This window comes from Urocitellus parryii, chromosome 7 (assembly GCF_045843805.1).
Source record: "Urocitellus parryii isolate mUroPar1 chromosome 7, mUroPar1.hap1, whole genome shotgun sequence".
In the NCBI taxonomy this organism is placed as follows: domain Eukaryota; kingdom Metazoa; phylum Chordata; class Mammalia; order Rodentia; family Sciuridae; genus Urocitellus; species Urocitellus parryii.
The window spans coordinates 148,557,825-148,580,140 of NC_135537.1; the positions used below are offsets into that span (position 1 = coordinate 148,557,825).

At 47.2% G+C, this 22,316-nt stretch overlaps 3 protein-coding genes across 10 annotated transcripts in view; all 3 read right to left on the bottom strand.

The window, feature by feature from the left end:
• Window positions 1-358: 358 nt before the first annotated feature.
• On the bottom strand, window positions 359-5,734 carry Mrm1 (mitochondrial rRNA methyltransferase 1). Its single transcript, XM_026398012.2, has 5 exons — window positions 5,055-5,734; window positions 4,774-4,867; window positions 1,474-1,606; window positions 1,258-1,377; window positions 359-1,016 (listed from the first exon to the last, which is right to left on the bottom strand). Exons 1-5 carry the CDS (start codon window positions 5,591-5,593, stop codon window positions 904-906), a joined length of 999 nt encoding a protein of 332 aa, XP_026253797.1. The 5' UTR covers window positions 5,594-5,734; the 3' UTR covers window positions 359-903.
• A 1,109-nt stretch (window positions 5,735-6,843) lies between these two features.
• Dhrs11 (dehydrogenase/reductase 11) lies at window positions 6,844-14,219 on the bottom strand. 2 transcript variants are annotated; one of them, XM_026398054.2, is made up of 7 exons: window positions 13,876-14,218; window positions 10,975-11,184; window positions 9,495-9,589; window positions 8,641-8,770; window positions 7,882-7,974; window positions 7,611-7,676; window positions 6,844-7,489 (listed from the first exon to the last, which is right to left on the bottom strand). In XM_026398054.2, the coding sequence occupies exons 1-7, from the start codon at window positions 14,020-14,022 to the stop codon at window positions 7,448-7,450; spliced, it is 783 nt and encodes a 260-aa protein (XP_026253839.1). In that variant the 5' UTR covers window positions 14,023-14,218; the 3' UTR covers window positions 6,844-7,447. The 2 variants fall into 2 exon arrangements, with proteins under 2 accessions (XP_026253839.1, XP_026253840.1); XM_026398055.2 differs by lacking the exon at window positions 7,611-7,676 and having other exon boundaries at window positions 13,876-14,219.
• A 1,875-nt stretch (window positions 14,220-16,094) lies between these two features.
• The window catches only part of Ggnbp2 (gametogenetin binding protein 2), a 35,853-nt gene continuing 29,631 nt past the window's right edge, over window positions 16,095-22,316 (bottom strand). For 2 of the 7 annotated variants that reach the window (XM_026398020.2, XM_026398019.2), the window contains 5 exons: window positions 20,583-20,730; window positions 19,353-19,478; window positions 19,123-19,271; window positions 17,778-18,026; window positions 16,095-16,930 (listed from right to left, as the gene is read on the bottom strand). In XM_026398020.2, coding sequence (XP_026253805.1) covers window positions 16,727-16,930; window positions 17,778-18,026; window positions 19,123-19,271; window positions 19,353-19,478; window positions 20,583-20,730 — 876 coding nt within the window. In that variant the 3' untranslated portion in view covers window positions 16,095-16,726. The remainder of the gene's footprint in view (window positions 16,931-17,777; window positions 18,027-19,122; window positions 19,272-19,352; window positions 19,479-20,582; window positions 20,731-22,316) is intronic. The other 5 variants (XM_026398016.2, XM_026398015.2, XM_026398021.2 and 2 more) reach the window with 3 other exon arrangements.

Below are 22,316 nucleotides of genomic sequence, written 5' to 3' on the forward strand. Positions count from 1 at the left end.
TAACCATTATTTATCTGTTGTTTGTTTTTATGTGGTGCTGAGAAGCGTGTTCTGCATTACTTAGGCTGTGACTTCTGCACCACTTGTGGGGCCTTGGTGAAGGCACACCAAATCCGTCCGGCTTGCACAATAAATAGCAATCCGTCCCCACCACCCCACACTCAGGGCAGGGGCGTTGCTTCTATGAGTGGTGTGTATGTGTATGGGGGAGGGGGTGTCACTGCTAATTTTTTGATTCTAATGGGACTGAGTCTCTCCAGGTGGCTGCAAAAGCTTTCCAGAACTGTGGAGCAAAGAGCAAGGCTGCCACCTAATGGACGAATTGGGACAGATCAGCCCATTCATGGAGTGCCTAATGGATGATAGCAGATGATGTTTTATTTGCTCCTCACAACAACCCTGTGAGGTAGGTAGGTGCAGACCAAGGTCCTGGGCACCACAAGATGAAGACATGTACTTAAGGCCCACACGGGGACAGTCCTTGATTTGTACTTTGTCTATCCCACAGGAAGACCTCGGCCCCCCTCCACATCCTCACACTCAGCATTTGCCACAGGCAACACCTGGTCAGGAGCAGTCGGACCCCTGGACTGGGCTGCCTGATTCCCTCTGAAGCCTCAACTTCCACTCGACTTCTGCCGTAGCCCATCCTGGAAATCACCAAACTACATCTTCACTGAAGGTCCACAGCAAAATAGGAGACTGAACTCCTCCGGTCTTTACTGCAGAGTCCCCAGCCATACAGTTAATGACTGACATCAAGGAACAGGGGCCAGCAGGCCAGACCTGGGGATGTGTGTGCAACTGTCCCGGCACCATCACGTGCACTTCGTGGACAGCCCCCTAAGTCCCCATTTGCCTCTCTTTTTCTGATTCTGAAGACGATTCTGGGTGCTGAGTGACTCAGAGTCCTTTGGACATAGCTGGTGGTTCTTGTGGGTCTTGGAGGGGCTTCTCTGTCTTCTCCACTGCACGGAAACCTTTCCTCTGGCTGCAAATGGAGTGAAGAAGAATTCCTGCACCGACAGACGAGGGAAAGAGACTGAGGAGAAGAAGGAATATGTACAGGGAGCCTTGACCCATGCCAGGCTCTCCCTCACTTCATCCCTAAAGGAAGTATTCTCCCCATTTTGCACATGAAGCAACTGACACGGAAGGACCAGGTAGCTTGTTTAGAATCCAGTCAGAAAATGGGATGGGAGAAAAGCAGCACTTGTGTGGGTAGAGGCCATCAGGAAAGGGAAGAAGCTGACTCACCTGCAGCCACGGACACATTCAAGGACTCGAGTCCGGGAGGCAGCTGGCGTCCTGGCAGAATGGTAAGGAGGAGCCGACAGGAGGCCTGCACCTCCTGGGACAGACCGGAACCCTCGTTCCCTGCGGGGCACAGGGCAGAGGGTTAGGCAACCCAGCTAGACACCAAGTGCTCAGGAAACATGCATCGGAGCAAGAAGAGCAGGGACATCTACCTACCCAGCACAAGGAGAGTAGGCTGGTCCCAGAGGAACTCTAAGCAACTCATGATGGGGGTTTGGGAAGACTGGGAAACCTCAGGCCCCGGGCAGCCCACGGTGCCTGCCACAAGCCAGCCTTGCCGGGCTTTGGCCTGAAAGAGAAAACACTATGTTTTAGCTCACAAATCTTCATCAGAGCCCTGGGGAAATGGAGCCCAGTCTTCACCACATGCTTAAAGATACATTCATTTCTGTCAAGTTATTAAACACCTCGATCTGTTCAGGCTATTGTAGGCACCGAGAATGAGGCTGTGAACAAAAGAAACAACAGAATCCCGGCCTGTGGAAGGCCTTGTTGAAATGACACGTGAGTGTAGACCTGGAGAGGATGAGGGGCGCCACGTGGACATCTGGGGGAAGAATGCTCCGAGCATTCTACAAATGCAAAGGCCCAGAGGCCTTGCTTACCTGCACATGTGAGGAACAGTAAGGAGGCCACAGAACAAGGGTCACGTAAGGAAAGACCTTGAAAGCCACTGAAAGGACTTGGGCTTTTACTCTGAGATGCAAAGACTTTGAAAGGTTTGGATAGAAAAGTAATATGGTCTGACTTACATTTCAACAGAATCACTCTGCCTGCCATGCTGAGAGTCAGAACAGACGGAAGACCAGTGAGGCTTCTGCAACGAGTCAAGAGACAATGGTGCAGCCGGCAGTGGTGGAGGCTTGGGAGGCTGAGGCAGGAGGATCACGAGTTCAAAGCCAGACTCAGCTATAGTGAGGCACTAAGCAACTCAGTGAGACCCTGTCTCTAAATAACATACAAAATGGAATTGGGGATGTGGCTCAATGGCTGAGTGCCCGAGTACAATCCCTGGTACAAAAAAGAGAGAGAGAGACAATCGTGGTCTGGACTATGGTAGCAATGGAGAGTTTGAGCAGTGAAACTCTCACTGGCAATAACTCCAAGATAAAGCCAAAAGGATTTGGCCATAGGTGGAATGGGGGCATGGTATGAAAGCAGGAAGTCAAGGATGGCACCATGGTCTCTAGCCAAAGGGATGGAGTTGCCACAGTTGGACTGGGTAAGCTTCAGAAGGAAAGATGCTCAGCTTTGAACATGTTGTTTGAAATGCCCGCCAGGAATAAAAAAAGAGCTTCAGAGACAGGTAGATGAGTGAATCTGGAATTCAGTGGTGAGAGCTGGGCTAGGGTACACATCTAGGAGGCATGTGAATATAGATGGTATTTAAAGCCATGAGACAAGATGAGATCAACAAAGTGAATATTCAGAAAAGAGATCCAAGGACTGAGATCTGGGAAAATTTAATGTTTGGGCACGAGGGAGTTGAGAAGGAATCACCAAAGTCAACTTCGAGAAAGAGCACAGCAGCCAAATGCAGTGGTGCACACCTGTAATCTCAGCAGCTGGGGAGGCTGAGGAAGAAGGACAGAAAGGTCAAAGCCAGCCTCAGCAACTTAGAGAGGCCCTAAGCAACCCAGTGAGACCCTGTCTTTAATAAAATATAAAAAAGGGCTGGGGATGTGGCTCAGTGGGTAATCACCCCTGGGTTCAACCCCCAGTACCAAAAAAAAAAAAAAAAAAAGGAAGAAAGAACACAGTGATGGGGCTGGGGTTGTAGCTCAATGGTAAAGCACTTACCTGGCATGTGTGAGGCACTGGGTTTGATTCTCAGTACCACGTATAAATACATAAGTAAATAAATTATAAAGATCCATTGACAACTAATAACAAATTAAAAAGAAACAAAGAACAGAGAGTAGGAGGAAAATGAAATAGAGAGTGGGTTTGGTGGTACGGCTCAATGGTACAGCACCTGCCTCACATGGTGAAGCGCTAGGTTCAGTCCTCAGCACCACTGAACATTTTAAAAGCCTAGGTGAATAAGGGGAGGAACATCACAGGGAGGAAAGAGTGGTCATCTGTGCCAGATGTTGCAGATGGCTCATGTCAGATAAGGACTGAAACAGACCCTTGACTATAGCAACATGGAGGATACCGGTGACCTTGTCAAAGGCTTCAATTCAGCATGGGATTGAGGTCAGGAGAGAATGAGAACATCTGTGAATGTGACGAGAATGAAAGTGAGAAAATGGAGAAAAAAGAACTTGCTGGAGCAGTGTCTTTTAAGTGGGAAGGAAGGCCCGGGGCCCAGCATGGCCTTTGCTTGAGGCACCTCCAGTTCTTCCATGGTGACAGAAGGCAAGACAGCCCTATGGGCCAAGCTGCTGGTGGGAGGAGGCAGATGTCCTGAATGGAGCTTAGGGAATCAGAGTGTTTGTGTTTTTTCAAGAGCTACTTGTTAAGAGGCTGGGAGTGAGGAAGGGAAACTTCATCTCCTACTAGGCTTAGCCAGAGTTCCTCTGAAGGGGGCTCCCTATAAGAAGGAATAGTCAGAAAACACTTCTGGGGATGTGCTGTTCAATGTAGTAGCCACGAGCCACATGTGACTACTAGGCAATGGAAATATGACTACTCCAGGTAGATTTGTGCTGTATGTGAAAAGTGTTAAATGAGATGTAAAATATTAATATTTAAAATGATAATATTTTGGATATAATAGGGCAAGTTACTAAAATTAATTTCACCTGTTTCACTTTTCAACGTGGCTAGTAGAAAATCTGAAGTTACTACGTGGCTGGCATTGTGTTTTTATTGTGCAACTTTGTTTCAAGAGGGAATTTCTCACAGGACGACCGTCAGAGGGGCTGCCAAATGCAGTGCAATACTGCCCTCTTGTGGCCAGCAGGGGGGAACTACTGAAAACGGACGGATAGAGGGACCACAGAAGTTCCTCCCTCAAGTTTACCCCTTCCTAGAAATCAAAGGCATACAGGTCCCCTTGTTCAATGATCCTTTCAAGCTGTGCCCCTACTCAAGGACCACAAATCTCCTGTTCCCCAGCTCCCCCGGGCTAAACAACAAGCATCGCTTAAGACCTACATAGCAATGAGACACTGAAGTACCCTTAAAGCAGGAAAGAGGACTTCTGGGGAAGCGTGCTGGAGATCGAACCCGGGGCCTTGTGCTTGCTAAGCAAGTGCTCGACCACTGGGCCACATCCCTAACCCAGGAGTGCAGCAAAGGGAATGATGCCAGAGAGCCCCTAACTTCAGAACTTTTCTTTTGTGGTTTTGAAAACTCCAGGACCCTTCCCTTCCCAATGGGATTTAGGAAGGCCATAGGAATCAATGCGCACACGCACCCTTCTCTCTCCTTCCACCATTCACTGCTTAAAAACGCTGGCTGAGCTAAGCTCATTTGTTTCTTTCCCCTTCCTTCCCCCTCTCCATTTACCTGTAAAAAACCTGCCAGGTCGTCAGTAGAGAACACATCCATCACCTCCATAGCCCCCGCACTGGCCTTGCTGACTACTGGAGTGAGCGGGCAGCTGTAAAGATTCCCGGCCCCAGCATTAGGTTGGTCAATTTCAAACCTGGTGCCCCACCCATCCCCGGGCTCCCAAGGGCTAGGGGTGCAAGTTCTGGCAAAGGGGAGGAACCACCCAAAGGCCAAGGTGCTTAGGAACTCGACTGCACCTCCAAGTTGGGTACATGGGGAATAAGGAGTGCCCGTGCCTGTTTCTCTGGCTAATAATGACTTTGTCCACTCCGAGGAAGTGAGCGGAGCGCAGGACAGCACCAAGATTCCGGGGATCCTGGAGCCCCTCAAGGACGAGGCACAGTTGCTGGTGGTCGTCGCCTGGGCTTACTTCCTCGGCTTCCCTGCAAGCCCCGGGCCGCAGCGGGCTCACCTCCATGCAGACGCCCTGGTGCACCTGGTGGCGGCACAGGGCGTCCAGTTTCTGCCGCCTGGGCCGCAGAACTGGGATGTCCCGCGCCTCCGCTTCCCGGAGCAGCTCGGCCCGCTCTCCCTGTAGTCCAGCCCTGCCGGCTTGGAGCAGGAGCCGGGCCACTCGGCGGCGGGCGGCTCGCAGAGCCAAGAGACACGGGGACAAGCCAAACAGCAGCTCTAGCCGCGGGGTCGGCGCCAAGTCATCCAGCCTCAGGCGGCTTAGCTCCTCCCCGCCAGGCCTCACCCCACGGGAGAAATGACGGGCCACCAGACGACCAGAGCAGTAACCGGTAGCGACCGTGAGGGTCGAGAGCAGCCCCATTGTGCGGGCCGTGCCCGGAAGCCCCCAGCTGCGTCCTGGCGAGGAGTCACCGCCACGTGCAGGTGAAGAGGACCCAATGGCTGCTCTCAGGGACGAACAGACCCCACTACCAGCTCGAGGACTCTCCCCCCCCCCCGTTTCCACGTGGGTCCTGCGCTTCCGGGTTCCGGTAGCCCCACCCCCTGCCCCGCGACGCACTGCGCATACCGGATCGCCAGGACGTGCCCACAGCGCTCTCTGCAGGGCTGGATGAGCCGAGAGCGCTACCCACAGCGGAGGGCTGGCGGACCCGCAGTGAGGCTGAGCCGGCGCGGGGGGTCGGCGCGTTAGGCCACACACCAGCAAATGAGAATTCACGGAACGGGTTGGCCTTCCTCCTGTTCAACCAAGTCAGTCTTGATGCCTCTCTCCCCACATCCAGGCGCTTCCCATTTGGGGACTTTTCCCAGAGGCTTCTCCTTGTCAGACCTCATCACCAATTAATAGGACCCCAACCATACTTCTCAAACCTTGGCCGCTCATTCTCTTCCCAAGTCATATCTCGGCCTCTCATGTCCCTGATGACTAGCCCAACTGATGCCCTTGACCTACAGGTAATGGCTGGACTCCTTTGCTCAAAGCTCAGATACCTAGTGATCCAGGACACACCTCTTCTCTCTCTCACACACACACACAAGCACGCACGCACGCACGCGCACACACACAGGGTCTTTTTTTTCCCTTCTCATTTATTTTAGTCTTGCCGTGTTGCCCCGGCTAGCCTCGAACTCATCTCCTCCTGCCTCAACCTTCCATATATTCATTCAGTCCCATCTTGCTCCTACACTGTTTTTTGATACCAGGGATTGAACCCAGGGGAGCTTTACCACTGAGCCACATCCTCAGCCCCTTTTATTTTTTGAGACAGGGGTCTCATTGAGTTGCTCTGGGCCTTGCAAAATTGCTGAGGCTGGCCACCAATTTGCCATCTTCTGCCTCAGTCTCTGGACTTGCTGAGATCCCACTACATCCGTCCTGTTCTTAGTTTTTAGCGTGCTATTCACACAGCACTGCACACCCTGTTTGTCTTCTTTTTGTCTTTAGCAAACTCCTCTCCATTTTTAAAACCCAACCCAAACTTCTCCTGCTCCCTAAGGTAATCTACAGTCCAGAAGTGATGCCCCACATCCACCCATGTGAAAGAAATTCTGAGACACAAACCATTTGGATCACAGAGAAGGAAGAATTGAAAGACATTCCTGAAGCTCAGGTTGGTTGTGATTTTTCTTCTTTAATTATCACAGTGAAATCTACTGGGAGCCAGGCCCTGGGATTCTGCTCCTATAGTCAGAGTGGAGGGATGGTCCCACTCGAAGCACAGAAACCTAGATTGGGCTGGAGAGCTGGAAAGGGGAAGGGAACGGGAAGGGAAGGGGAAGCAGTGGGGCAGGGAGAGAAGGAAAGCTGGAGCCCTGGGTAACCATTCAAATGTAAGGTGAGGGCCTCTCTCTGCCACTCCAACCTTGAAGGACAGAGGTTGGGATGCAAGAAGATGGGGAGCTCCCCTTTTGGCCATATCCCCTTTGCCAGTTCAAAGGGAAGCCTGAGGAGAGCAAAGGTGAAGGAGACCAAGGAGGAAACTCACAGCGTGTTAACAGGAAAAGCAATGAGGGCCCCCACCTTCTCTCCTCAGCCCATTTTTCACATTTGCAGTGGAAATGATTTGACAAGATATTAAAACTTCAAACAAAATTTCTAGCCCTTGGGGTAGAGACAGAAAGTAGGATCCAGGGGTTCAGAAATCAACACCTAAAATCCAGAGGCAGGAGCCAAGCCATCAGGAGTAGGGAGGGAAGGAAGAGCTCCCACAGGACACTAGACCACCTGCTCTGTGGGCCTCATCTGGATGTCTCCAATCTGTGGAAGGCACAAGGCTTGAGGCAGCCAGGACACTCCCCACCCCTTAAAGCCTCCCTGCTCCCCTCCTGTGGGGATGGTTGGGCTCTTCCAGGGGGTGGACAGTCAAAGCCAAACTCACCTGGACATGTGGGGGGCTGCTGAGGACATAGATGACAGCCTCAGCCACATCCTCAGGTTTGAGACACTGAGAGTACCAGGGGAAAGGTTGAGACAAGGAGAGAACGGACCCAAGTTCTTTCCCACCACTGAGGTCCTCTCCAGTGTCCACGTTCCCACCCCAACCCTCCAGGAGGGGTGACAAACTGGACTGAAGGGTGGAGACTGAGGCCAGGGTTCCCTGTCTTAACTTGGGGATTGGGTGCCTTTACCAGACCCAGAGGGAAGCCCACCTTCATGACTTCATAGGTAGCAGCTGCTTTTTCAGGGTCCTTGTCATGGAGTCTGAAGGCAAACTGGGTCTCCACCACACCTGGAGAAATGCACTGGGCCAACAGAAGGGCCTAATCAGGGGGTGAGCTTTTCAAAGCCTTGGGGAGGTTGGGAGGAAAGGATGGAGGTCACAGGGCCCCAACTTCCATGGTGATGGCAGCCCAGTGTCCAGCAAACACACCCTCCCTCCAAAGGTGCCACCGTCAAAGATCACATGTTCCCTACCATGAACAGAGCCCTTCCTATATCTCAGCTAAATGACTGACAAAATGGCATTTCTTAAAGGCTCCTAAACATTAGGTGGAAAGAGGGAAGGAGAAAGAGGAGTGAAACTCCACATTTTACAAATAAGACTGAAGCTTGGAGAGATCCAGTGACTTGCCCAAGATAATGTAGCCTTCAAGGAAAAAGCCTAGAGTTGTGGCATCCAGCCATTGTGTACCTGGTTTCCCACAATCCCTGGCTTTCCCCTAGTTTCACTCAACCATGTTCTCCTCAAATCAGCCCTCTACGTCTTCAGTCTAAATCTGGTCACTGGTGAAATGAGGAATCTCAAGAGCTGAGCAAGGCCATGCAAGGAGCAACAGAGCCCAGGGGTTCTGTACCCAGTCCACTCCCACAGACTCAAAACACCCACCCTGACCATGAGCTTCTGGGCAGCATGTGACAGGAGGGCCTCTGCCCACCTCATCCCCACCAAGCCTAGGCCACAGCCTCACCGTGGCTCGAATGTGGGTCTGGGCCTCCCGAAGCTCTTGCCTCAATCCCTCAGTCAGCGCAGTGACGGTGTATTTGGTTGCACTATAGAAATGGGTCGCAGAGTTGGGTGGGACTCGGTGACCAGACATGCTGGGTGGAAAGAGGGAAGGAGAAAGAGGAGTGAAACTCCACAGAAACAGGCAGTGAATGCCCTCTGCCATCCTGGTCAACCCCATACCCAGAGGCCAATGGGAAAACATCTAAAGTGGAATTCTGTGGTCACCCCTACAGCCCACTGAATCTAACTTTTTTTTTGGCAGGGGGTACTAGGGATTGAACCCAGGGGCACTTGGCCACTGAGCCATATCCCCAGCCCTTCTTTGTATTTTATTTAGAGACAAGGTCTCACTGAGTTGCTTAGCATCTTGCCGTTGCTGAGGCTGGCTTTGAACTTGCAATCCTCCTGCCTCAGCCTCCGGAGCCTCTGGGATTACAGGTGTGTGCCACCATGCTTGGATGAATCCTGGAATATCTCCAGAAGCAGGAATAGGCCATGTCATCATGGGGTTTCCCCAAAGGTTGAGCCTATGTAGTTTTTCTCTGTGCCACCTGTATAGGATATTCATCCTAGGACCTAAAGACAGGATGTGTGCAGTCCCAGGAGAGTTCCGGGGTTTGGCTGCAGAGGGAAGGAGCTAGATTGCCCATTCTGGCCAAGCAGGGACTAGCAGTTTCTCTCATTGGAATTGTACCTTCTGGATATTTTCCCACCAAGGAAACTGAAGTCCAAAGAGGTCAAGTGAGCAGCAGCAGATCACCCACCCTGGAGGGCAAGTGATGACTTGAGTTTTCCGTGTAGGCCACCAGCCCTCACCTGTTGATGTTAATGATGTGCCCGTCATCCACATTCCGCTCCTTCATGGACTGGTAGGCTTCCCGTGTGCAGATGCTGAGAGCCAGCACGTTTACCTGTAAGCCAGGGAGGGCAGTGGGGTATCTCCAGCTTGGGCCTGACAAAGCAGGTGACTGAACCAGAGGCCAGTAGCAGGCCAAGGGCACCCTGTCTTCTCCATAGGTTCCCCTCCACTAAAAGCTGCCCCCCACCAGACGATGGCAGAGGTAGCTCCTCTTGGTTGGCCTCACCACTCGCAAATGTAAATCCCTCAAACCCATCCAGACCTGGGAGACCATTTTGGTTATCCCTGCTGTACGAGAAAGACCCTGCCTTAATAATCATTTCCTTTTCTTTCCCCAAATAGCCAACCTTCTCAGGGACAGTGTCCCTGTCCCTGCTCCTTCCCCAACCAACTGAAAACCTTCCTAAAATGTCTTTAAAATCTCTTTCTCCAAGAAGGCACCCCAGCCTTTCCTGCCATCCACAGCCATCTTCCTCCCTTGAGACCACGAGTGTCAAGGAGAGGCTCGCCTTTTATACCTGTCTTTAACCTGGGTCCCATCCCAGAGCCCAGGTGCAGAGACTCTTCAGAGGGTGGGGTCACTGCCACTCCTGCTCTCTATGGCAGAGGTGACCCCAAGTCCCGACTTTCATGGAGCAGAGGTCTAAAGCAGTGTCTGCTGTAGAGCGCCTGCCTGACTCCACCCTTTAGCTTCACCCCCAGGACAAGCAGAGTTTTCAGCAATTCCTCACACCTCCCCTCTTGCACAGAAAGGGAACAGCTGACAGATTTCTTTATCAGGTGTCTGAGTCAAAAATCAGGACAGACCACCTTTAGTGTGGACCCACCTCGGTGCTTAGGGCAGCAGCAGGAGCTGGAAGCAGGAAAAGCAGCCTTGTTTCTGCCCTTCTTATAAGTGTGGGATTGTGGTTTAGATGGAAAAGGAAAAATGGATTCCCTGGGACCATGTGAGGAAATCTCCCAGGTCTTTGGGTTTTGGGGTGGGAGAGAGAAGATGCTTTCTAGGATGATCCTAGTAAACTTAGGCAATCTTCAAGTTGAAAGGGACCTTTGGGACTTAATAAGTCCCTTCTTTAACAGATGGGCAAGTTGAGGTCAAGGTTTAGAGACCCACTTGCTGTAGGTAAGAGCCATGACCATGATCTCCCGGAAGACTCTGAGAACAGGGCTTCATTTTTATTGTTCATTCCTTCATTTCCAGATCCAAGCATCTACTAGATACTAAACCTATTGATACCAGACGTGGAAAGGATTGTGGGGGAAAGAAGCATCCTGTTTAGACATTGCTTTCAACTTCTCCAAACACTGTCATATTCTAATGTCATCCCATAACATCACTCTTACTAAATAGATATCCTATCCCCAAAAGCCCTCCAGCTCATAGGCCCCTGGCTCTGGCTCTCCTCCCTACCCAGACCCCAGGCCTGGACCCCTTACGTTGAACATGTTCTTCCAACCGCTGGTGCTGCCTGAGAGCAGGGTGTCAGGCCGGGCCAGGCCAGCATTGTTGATGCAGATGTCCACACCACCATGCTGAGAGCGCACAGCTGAGAACATGGAGAGGATGTCCTCCTCATTTGACAGGTCACATCTGTAGGGGATCAAAGTCCCGGGGTAGCCTGCACTCTTACATTCAGCAGCCAGCTCCTATGAAACCCAACAGGGGTCTCACTGGGGTGAGCTGCACATTCCCATACCTCCCCACCTGGAGTTGTACCTCCCTCCTTGTCACCACTCATAGGACTCTGTCCTTTGGCAGCCACCTTTTGGCCACATAGATGGGCTGCCCATCCCCCAAAGCTTGTCCTCCTTGGTCAAAGTCCAGGGGATGAGGGCACTCCCTGAGTGAGGGAGGGGGAAAGTTGAGTGGATCATCAGAAGAAGGAACCTCATGTATAAACTCAAGTTTTCAATTCTAAGGAGGAAGAAGCATGGCAGGGATCCTAGGAATGGGGTGGGGAGTCCTCTTTTCAGCCTCTTCACAAGAATACCTCCTCTGCCTGAAAGTAGGATGCACCTTTTGCCCTACTTCATGCTTCTTCCACAAGTCACTGAGCTGGCTACTCCAAGGTGTCAGTTCTCTCCTCCCCACTGATATCAATCGATCCCTCCCAGAAAGTCTCATCTCCGAACCATTACCCTCCCTTGCAGTCAGTTTGGCAAAATTCAAAGGTGTGTTCTCACACCTACACCTTCCATTGAAGCCCAGCTGCCCAGCTCCTCTTTCCCTCTACCTCCAGAAGGGGTCAGGATGTCAAGACAGATTATTTATTCCTCTAACCCCTAGTACACCTCCCTCTACCCCCAAGTTTCCCTGGAGATTATGAGGCAAGTAGGTGGCAGGTGGTAGTTGGCAGGTGACACAGGGCACCCTCTACGCAACTCCAGAGGAAATACCTGAGAAAGCAAAGCCAGTGAAAGACAGCTGTGAGGAAGCTGGTATTCAGAAGAAAGAAGAAAACGGGCTACATGGCCTAGAAGGCATTTGAGATTTGTGAAGGTGACATGTGGTGGGGGTAGTGGGTACCTAGAGGAAGGCCAGCTTGGCCAGCTGTCTTAGCCTGGAGCCCCTTCCTCCTCCCAAACCAAACTAGGAATAAAGGGTTGAATCAGATGACTGGAGAAATTCATTTCTGCTCTTTCTGTGAGTCTTCTGGGACTCAAACACCCTCTCTGCCTGATTTTACTGCTCAGAACCACCTCAGGAAATAGAGTTTCTCTTTGAAGAAAGCCAGAACCCAAAGTCTGCTCTGATATCCATGAATTAACCAATCAATAAAAGCAGACTATGGGTAAGAAAGCCTGGAATTTGGGGATCCTCTTTAGAAAAGTTTCCACACCAACCCCAAACCTCAGTCCTGGGTCAAACATTCAAAACCTCTAGCTCCTGATCAGTAGAGGACCAAAGGAAGCCAACCTGCCCCAGCACACAACATCCCCCTTTTTTCAGGGGCTAAGAACTGATTTCTCTATTGCTGTCTTCTCACTGCGCCTCCTTCACCTACTCTCAAAACCAAACTGAAACCCCTCACAGCAGGAGCATTCTCCAGTCATGATAGTCATTCTTGGAGGTACATGACCAACCTGGGGATCCTCTTGGGATTCAGGGTTCCCCTTTCCTGGCTAGCTTGGGGTATATAAGAAAGCAAGAGTGGCTTCAGAATTAGGGGATTCTGTTCAATCCCTGATCTGATCCTCTAGGTTCCAAAGGTAGGGCTGGGCCCTGAGCTTATTCTAAGAAAAAAAAGGGAGAGGCAGAGTGGGGCCATGATGGAGCCAGGTGACCTTAGGATTATCTGGGAGGTTATAAAAAGTACCTTTGATCAGCAGCAGGGGAGGGAACCTTCCTTCCTGTATACCTTCTCCCTCTGTCCCCACCCAAGGCCTCCTGATCTTTTCTCTACCTGGAGACTTTGAGCGATGGTGGAGATAGTGTCCTACAACTAAGCACTAGTCCACGCCTTGAGAGTGGTCTTGCCAGGGCAAATCCAGATAACCTATAATGGAAATTTCTCCTCTCCTTCCTCCCTGCCCCAAAATAGTCAAGTTCATTTCCTTTCTGAGCCCTTGTCACTCATAACTCTGGGGGCTTCCAATCCCATGTTAAGAGAAAAACCAGAAGTTCTGCTGGATCCACATTGTTTTATCCCCTCAGAGTTTACATGTTTGACACCCTGTTTCATCTACTCAGTCCCACCTGGGGAACTTAACTGGAGAAAAGTGTACCAGTAAATATTGCATTCATCCCTCTTGCCTGTGGGGCATGGGTTAACCTTCAGACTTGGGGGAGGTAGGGCGTTCTTCAGAAGAGACCCCACCCTAATTCTCCTCAGTCCTAGATCAAACTTTCAAAATCTCCAGCTCCTGTTCTTCTTCTGGCCAGCACTTTGCCTGGTGTGAAGGGTGAGGTCTGGAGACCAGAAGCCAACCAGCCACTAAGGTTAGAAAGCTTGCTATTCTTAGGCCTGCCTACCTAGCCCCGGACCTCAGGCTTCCCCTTCCCTCAGGCCAATATTCTGGGCCGGAGGGTGCCCAGGAGGGGATAGAAGAAGAGAATGCCACGGGTGGCTCAGACTCGGTACAATGGAGCAGGGGGTTGTTAGGAGTAACTGGCTCCTTTAAAGACCGGACTTAGAAGGTAGAAGCCTCCCATTAGGGATCTGAGAGACCTCTTCTACCAGGCAACTCCTGCTCCCAAGCCTGTTGCAAAAGGTCCCGGGATTTCAGGCAAGTGAGGATAGGGTCATACCAGGCTCCGGCTACTCCTCCTCACCAACCCGGAGTCCTACCCCGCGGAAACGATGTCCTCCAGAGTCTTCGCTCTCCGGCGGGCCTTACCTCAATGTTGCCCACGGTGCGGGCACAACCCACCACCTTCAATCCCTGCTGGACCAAGGCCCGGGCTACCGCTGCGCCGATGCCCCCAGAGGCTCCGGTCACCAGGGCCAGCCGGCCGCGCCACCGCTCCATGCCGGCTCTGGCCATAATCCCTAGCTTCCCGCCCACCTCGCTCGGCGAACAGGGCACTAGAATCTCTGAGCTTAGTCCCGCGTCGCCAAGGCTCTGCCGCTCTTCCGTTATTGCGGCGGTAGCCGCGGCCAAGCTGCGGGCGTCGGTGCCGCACTTCGACCCACCCCCAAGCGGGCCGGCCTCGGGCCAGGACTCCGCCCTCCAGTCCTCAGCTCCCGGCCACATCCTGCCGGAGGTCGGCCGAGGCCTGGTCGCCCCGCCCTTCCTGTCCCGCCCCCTCCGCGGCTCCCGGAAACTGTACGTTCCGCGGTGCGGGTGGGTTCGGGTGGGTGCGGGAGGGTCCTGCTTCCAGGGTGAGCTTTACCCCCTTGCGTCTGGAAAACTTAAGCCCAACGGGGAATTTCTCTAGACCAGAGGACACATACATACATGGCCTCTTGTTCAGTCTTCTTTCCCTGTTCCTGACCCTGGGAAAGCCAAAATGAGGTTATAAGAGCGCTTGAGGTGACTCCAGCACCCTTCCCAACAGTCTATGACTGATGGAGACGATAGAGTCCCGGAAAGGTCAAGTGTCCCCTCCTACCCGATACCTTGGCTTTATAGCCAGGGAGAACTAAATGATTAAATGATTAAAAATTGAAATAACGGCAAGGGCCACTTGGGGGATTTTGCTCCCAAGTGGCCCTATGTCTCCAACTGTCCTGGAACTGCCTTCCCCACATTGTAGCAGATATCAAGATGCATACCACAGATTACAGCAAGAGATAACAACTGTACTGAATGCTTACTGTGGCAAATTTTTAAAGCACTTTAAATGTATTAACTAATCTGCACAACCACTCTGAGATAGTACACACACTACTCAAAGCCAGGGCCTCATGCATGCCCTGGACCACTGGGCTACATACATTTGCATCCAATATCCTCATTTAAAAATCTTTTTTTTTTTTGGGGGGGGGGGGCCGCAGTGCTGAAGATTATCAAACCTAGGACTTCATGCATGCTATGGAAGCATTCCACCAGAGCTACATCACCAGTTAGTAAATGCTTTAAAATTTTTTTTTTTTAGTTTGTATATGGACACGTTATTTATGTTTATGTGGTGCTGAGTATTGAAAGAACCCAGTGCCTCACATGTGCCAGGCAAGCGCTCTTCCACTGAGCCACAACCCCAGCCCCAGTAAATGCAGTTTTTAACCAGGGTGTCCCTATGTTGCTCAGCCTTCCAAAGTGGCTGGGGTTACAGGTGCACACACCAGTTTCCCATGTCTCCTTTTTTGGGGGGTGGCAGGGTTGGTGGTACTGGGGATTGAATTCAAGTGCATTATTGCTGAGCCACATCTCCAGTCCTTTTTTTTTTTTTTTCCTTTTTTTTCTTCAGAGAAGGTCTCACTAAATTGCTGAGGGTGGCCTCAAACCTGGATACCCCTGCCTCAGCCTCCTGAGTCACTGGGATTACAGGCATGCACCACTGTGCCCATGCGTTTATCCATTATTTTAAAGATAAGTATATGAATAGAGTAGAGCTCACTTTGCTATCTGCTCACTCAGGGTATTCCACCAAAGTTCTGAAAACTGCCTCATTTCTGCATTCTTTATATCCTTCCAAAGAAAAAGGGTCTCTGGGGCCCAGGATGTTGCTCAGTGGATTGCCAAGCATGCACAAGGCCCCAAGATGATCCCCAGCACTGCAACAGAAAGAGATAAAGAAAAAAGATCTTTGAATTTTAATTCAAGGAACATTCATTTGCCTATCCTGTGTTTTGCTCCAAGGACAAATATCAAAGCAAAACCAGCCATTGCTTTTAGAGATCTCAAAAGGACACCTGATTATAATGGTGGTGGAGAGGGGATAGGCCTCAGAGCCAAGTGCAGCCTTCTGATCCCAGTCACACATGTTGAGTAATTATTATATAAGCCTTAACTGAAATTCTGTCAAGTGTTGTTTTCTTACTTTTGGGTCAGTAAGAACCTCTGAATCTAAGAGGTGTTTTCTGTTACCACTTAGGGGATTTTAAATAATAACAAAGTTTTATGAAAAAGTAAGATGCTAGCCAGTATTTAAAGGTATTGCAGCAAATTTATTCTTTCAGAGCAAAAGACTAGAAACTGCTTTTCTCAATTGCCAACTCTGATCAAGGGAAAATTTTGTCTTCAACAATCCATATATCTCTATCCTCATATGCATTTCATCCTTACATAAACACTGGCCAAGTACCAAGTACAGGCAGCAAATACTAAAGTACTGCCACACATTAAGTAGAAACATGTACACCAAATTCTACTATGCGTATTAATAAATATTCTTTATTTTAAATTTTGCACATCGCGCTTTAACATTACATCCAAACATTTTGCAAGTGGATGTCTACTTTGTAAAACCATATATTCAGCTCATTGTCATTTCTGTACAGAAGTATAAGTACAACATTACTTTTTGCCACTAAGTTGCTTTAGTAAGTCTCACAGGAAGAGAAACATTTAATGAAAAGAGATGGCTTAAATCATATGGCAGGCCTGCGCAGCCACAAAACTAAGGACACAAGCCTGAAGAAAGAACAAACTAATGAAGTTACCTCCACCGTCTCCCAAAACAAGAAAGAATCACATTGATTTAAGATAAAATTTTGCCATAAGTCACTAAATTAAGTTTTTTTGAAAGAGAAGGCGCAGTAGTCATCTTGAGTGTTTCATTGAAAGACAGAGCTATTTTATTTATTTAATTTGCTCCAGCCGTTGTCAACCAGCCACTACAAATGGGCCTCTTGTGGTCATTTAAGCGGCAGTATTTGTTAAATTTCTCCTTCAGATGCTGTCGGTATTGTTCTCTATTGCTGTAGAAAGACTGATTATTAGCCATAAATGACTGTATTTCGTCTTGTGAGATAAAGATTTCCTCATCTGAAGTACATTCAGACTCATCCTGCAAATTAAAGCAGTAGTTAAGATGATGACTTTAAGAATGCAAAATGCTGACAGACTAGAAGGACAGCTAAAAATTAAAGCTTTTTAGTTTCAGTTCAGTCACACTAAGTCTTTAGTCGGAGTGTTTACGGAATAAGCATCATATCCTTCTGTCTTAGAAAGTAATAAGTGAGAATAAAATCTATCTATTTAGAATAAAATCTAAATTCTATTTGGTTTGAAACCCCAAATCTACAATTTATCCTAGATGCCTCTGAGTCCAGAGTATCACCATAGGGTCTACCTTTGAAAAAAAAATGATTAATTACAGATGGTTGCAACAACTAGTTAAGCAAATCTGAACCAAAATTGCCATGCATGTGGGACCCTTTCACTGCCTCCACCCCCATCACTTATGGATCTGGTATAATTAAAGTCTCAGGAGTTGATGTCAATTATAAAGAGTTTTCCAAGCTCAGTTCTGCTTTTATATCACATGACACCTAAAGGAAGTAAACTAGAATGCAAGCTCTAGTTCAGATTCTATATTTTCTTTTCTGATCTAGAAGGGTAGCTACTAAAAATTACCACTCAGGTGGAATTTGCTTATAGAGCTCTTTACGGAGGCAGTTCCTGGATTAAATGCTACCTTTATCCCGTTCTCCCAAGTAGTCTCTTCTAACTTTGAGATGAAGAAGAAAGTGTGCTCTACAGCAGTTATGTAAAACACCAATGGGAGAAATAGTCACAAAATAATGGAATATTACCCTACATTTTTTAAAAAGTGTGTCTCTATGCCCCACCTGAAACTCTGAAATACTATTATATAAATATTTATCCACAATAAGGCATAATGTACTACTTACAAGGAGTTCAACTAAGCTCTTGGCACCTTTTCCGGAATCAGGACCAAACAACATTTCTGTGGGTTCTGCAAACTGTGGTACATTTTTCCTATGCTCAAACCAAGGCAGTGGCTGCCCACCCTTTTCAGCACTGCAACAGCTTTCAGGATGTGCATCTTTGGTCTTGTCGCGGTGAAACACTGTGTGCACGGTATTTCCTGAGGTCTCTCGATTACCTGGATCTGTAATACAGCTTCCGAGCTTTTGGATCTGAAACCACAACAAAAGATTTCCCAAGTAAAAAGGCAGAGAATAGAGGCTAGGGTTGTGGCTCAGTGGTAGAGTACTTGCCTAGCACACGTGAGGCACTGGGTTCGATCCTCAGAACCACATTAACAAAAAAAAAAAAAAAGAAAGAAAGATATTATGTCCACCTACAACTCAAAAAATCGAACCCAGGGCCTTGCATGTGCTAGACAAGCACTCTACTGCTGAGCTACAACCCCAGTCCTGGTGTTAAATCTTTAGAAGGAAAACTCAGTAACAGCAACAGCTGCCAATTACTAAATATAACATATCTTAGATGCTATGCTAATCTGCCATATAATCTCATTTCCTCTTCATAGACCCTAGAATGATAGAAAATAGATAGAAACTATTACCCAATTTTACAAATTGGAAAAAACTAAACAAATTTCTCAAGACTACATAGCTAATAAAAAAAAGTATTATGAAGAGAATGAACTAGATTTATAATTTGTAGACTTGTGGACAAATACCCTCATCCCCCGCTTGGCCCATACCCTTTTATACACACACAGACAACCACAAGATGAGCAACCAATGGAAGTGCATGAAATACTCATTCTTTAAAAAAAACATACAACTCTATACTCAGCCATAAAGAAAAATGAAATTATGGCATTTGCCAGTAAATGGAAGGAATTGAAGATTATCATGCTAAGTGAAATAAGCCAATCCCCAAAACCAAAGGCTGAATGTTCTCTCTGATAATATGGATGCTAACATACAATAAGGAGGGAAGTAGAGAAGAACAGAAGTTCTTTGGATTAGACAAAAAGGAATAAAGGGAAGGGAAATAGGAAAAAGTAAAATGAATCAGACATATACGAAAACACCACCAGTGAAACTCCATATCATGTACAACCACAAGAATGGGAAGTTATACTCCATATATGTATAACATGTCAAAATACATTCTACTGTCATATATAACTAAAAAAAAATTAAAAATTTTTAAAAGCAACAAAAACAAAACAAATCCTAGCAGCTAAGGTGTACATTCATTTCAAGGAAAATAGATCGTTCAACAGCAAAGGTTTAAATTGCAATTTATGACACTTACATGTTCATCACATTTCAACAACTTGCTTTTCTTTTTCTTCTTTTTATTTTTTCCTTTTGTGTTGTTCTCTTCGGAATTTGCCCAACATTCAACGCAACTATCACCATCATCTTCTTTGTCTTCACAGTGATGAACACAGGAGTCATCACCTGCAAAAATCAATAATCATTCTTATTTATGTTCTTAAGTCAGCCATGTAGAAATAACTGGGAAGATTAATCTGAACCTACCGTGTTCATCATGATTACAAATGCCTTCAGTGCAGGCAACATCTGAACCCTCTCGGGAACCTGTTTCACTCCCCTCCATGCTAGATGAATATCCACAATCACTACCATTACAGTGTGGAGATATGCCTGAGAAAAAAATGAGAGTTAAAATTAATGTACCAGGATTTATATTAGGACAAGGAAAGAACCAACTGGGAGACACAGAAGATCTTCAAAATTGGTGGTTTATTGAAAATGAGTGAATAAATGAAAATGTGATGAGGGATTTACAGCTTTGTGCTTCTGTCAAACAAGAACAAATTAAAGAACAAAGAGAAAAGAAATATTAAGCATCTGACTAAAGTATATGCTTTCAGCAAGAATATAAAGCAATTTTTTTCTTGTTGTTTTAAATTTTGAGACAGGTCTTATTAAGTTGCTTAGGGCCTCTCTAAGCTGCTGAGGCTAGCCTCGAACTTGCAATCCTCCTACCTCAGCCTCCTGAGCACCTGGGATTATAGGCATGCACCGCTATACATGGCTATAAAACAATTTTTAAATTCTGGATTCCAAAATCTCTAAAAAGTTCTTATATTTAGGGTCGGGGTTGTAGCTCAGTGGTAGGAAGCTAGCCTAGCACATGTAAGGCACTGGGTTCCATCCTCAGCACCACACACAAAAAAATAAAGGTACTGTGTCCACCTATAATTTAAAAAGATTTCTTTTAAAAAATTCTTACATTTAAAAATATTTTTTGGTGATATTAGGGGTTGAACCCAGGAGTGCTCTACACTGAGCTACATCCCTAGTCCTTTTTATTTTTATTTTGAAATAGGTCTTGCTAAGTTGCCCAGGCTGTTCTTAAACTTGTGATCCTCCTGCCTCAGCCTCCCAAGTAGCTGGGAGTACAAGCATGTGCACCACCACATCCAGCAAACTCTTATATTTAAAAGAAAGAACAAACTCAGTAGATTTTTTTCATGGGGGGGGGCTGGTGGGGGGAGAAGGGGGCACTACCAGGATTGAATCAAGGGGCACTCAGCCATTGAGCCACACCCCTAGCCCCCCCCCTTTTTTTTGTATTTTATTTTGAGACAGGATCTCACTGAGTTGTTTAGGGCCTCAGTAAATTGCCTAGGCTGGCCTTGAATTTTCGATCCTCCTGCTTCAGCCTCATGAGTCACCAGGATTACAGACATGTGCCACTATGCCCAGCAAGAGTTAAATTTTAAAAATAAATTATTTACTTACCTTTTTTTATTTTAGGGGACCCCAAAAGATTGCCACTGCTAGGACAGGTACATGATGTATTTTCGTTGGTAACAATTACTTCTACACAACTATTACCATCTTCAGTGCTGCCACAGGCTTTGCAGCTATTTTCTATGAAGTCTGCTTCCTTTAAGTATGAACATTAAGAGATGGTAAAAAGATTAATCTCCATAATGGCTACATTTCAATTTCTTTTACTAATTAGGAGTTACAAAGTTACCAATTGAAAATATTCTCATGAAAAATAATCAAGCCACTTCAAGACAGTAAACTATCAGAGAATAAGTTTAGAGTTAATAGTACCAAGCAAATTTAGGATAGCAACTATCTCAAAATGTGGTCTACTGACCTGAGGGCGGTTCCCTAGGTCAAAACTATTTTTATTATTAATACTTAGATAATATTTGCATTTTCACTGTATTAACACTTATACTGATATAATAACACTTATACTTTTGGTGTCAGTACACCAAAGCAGTGGTGTACTAAAAAGTACACTAAAAGTCATCATATTCTTCACTTGTCATGCACTTGCAGCAAAAATAAATAAAAGATGTTTCATTTATGGTTGTTCCCCCCCCCCCAACACTGGGGACTGAGCCCAGGACCTACCACATGCTAGGCAAGGACCCAACCACTAAGCTAAATCCCAAAGTCATTTTTTAAATTCTGAGACAGGATCACACTAAGTTGCTAAGACAGGCCTTGAATTTTTAATCCTCATGCATCAACCTTCTGAGTAGCTGGGGTTACAGGCATGTGCCACTATACCACCTTATGAATGTCTTTGATGAAGCAGTAAAAATATTCATTTTATTAGTTATCAACTATGAACAGAGGTCTTTTATACACTCTACATGACAGATGGAAAGTATGCTTAAAGCACTTATGTTGCATATCAAAGTACAATGGCTATCTCAAGGAAAGATATTTGTGCAACTGAGCTGCAAGCTAAACTAGTTGCTTCTTTCCTGGAATCTCAGTTTCACTTGAAAGAATGACCGAGAGAACTATGGTTATTCAGACTTGGATATTTAGCAGGTATTTCCTTGAAAATGAATGAAGTCTGTTACTTCAAGGAAAACAATGGAGGGTCTATTATTGTCAATGATAAATTTTAGCCTTTGAAATAATTGTCAGAAATTTTAAAATCTGCATATAGTGTTGTAAACTTGAAGCTTCCTCATACAAAGATTTCTCTTTGTGTGTGTGTGAGGGGGGCGGGGTGTGGGGAGTAGTACCGGGGATTGAACTCAGGAGCACTCGACCACTGAGACTCAGCCCTACTTTGTATTTTATTTAGAATCTGAGTTGCTTAGCACCTTGCTTTTGCCGAGGCTGGCTTTGAACTCGAAATCCTCCTGTCTCAGCCTCCTGAGCCACTGGGATTACAGGTCTATTTTTCTCTTTTGAGATGGGGTCTTAGCATGTTTCCTAGGATGGTCTCAAATTTGTGGGCTCCCATGATCTCAATTCAGCCTCCAAGCAGCTAAGGCTACAGATGTGTACCCCACACAGCTCTACTACTTAAACACTTATCTAATGAGGTAAGTAATGATTTTTAATATATGTGATTATCCAACATTATGTAATAAAATGTCAGTATCTAGATGATCTGTATAACTCAGTGAACCAGTATCTTTCAAATGAATTCCAATGCACATTACATGCATAAGTAAAAGACCTATTCAAAGTGTAACATAGGGCTGGGGA

Coding starts and splice junctions, on each gene's coding strand:
- Mrm1 (XM_026398012.2), bottom strand. CDS start 5,593: ATGGGGCTGCTCTCGACCCTCACGGTCGCTACCGGTTACTGCTCTGGT. Junction 1,607..4,773: donor ACCTGGCAGGTTTTTTACAG/GTAAATGGAGAG, acceptor TTTCTCTTTCAG/GCCAAAGCCCGGCAAGGCTG. Junction 1,378..1,473: donor GCCTACTCTCCTTGTGCTGG/GTAGGTAGATGT, acceptor TGTGCCCCGCAG/GGAACGAGGGTTCCGGTCTG.
- Dhrs11 (XM_026398054.2), bottom strand. CDS start 14,022: ATGGCCAGAGCCGGCATGGAGCGGTGGCGCGGCCGGCTGGCCCTGGTG. Junction 7,975..8,640: donor AGACCCACATTCGAGCCACG/GTGAGGCTGTGG, acceptor CTGTTGGCCCAG/TGCATTTCTCCAGGTGTGGT. Junction 7,490..7,610: donor GCAGCCCCCCACATGTCCAG/GTGAGTTTGGCT, acceptor TGCCTTCCACAG/ATTGGAGACATCCAGATGAG.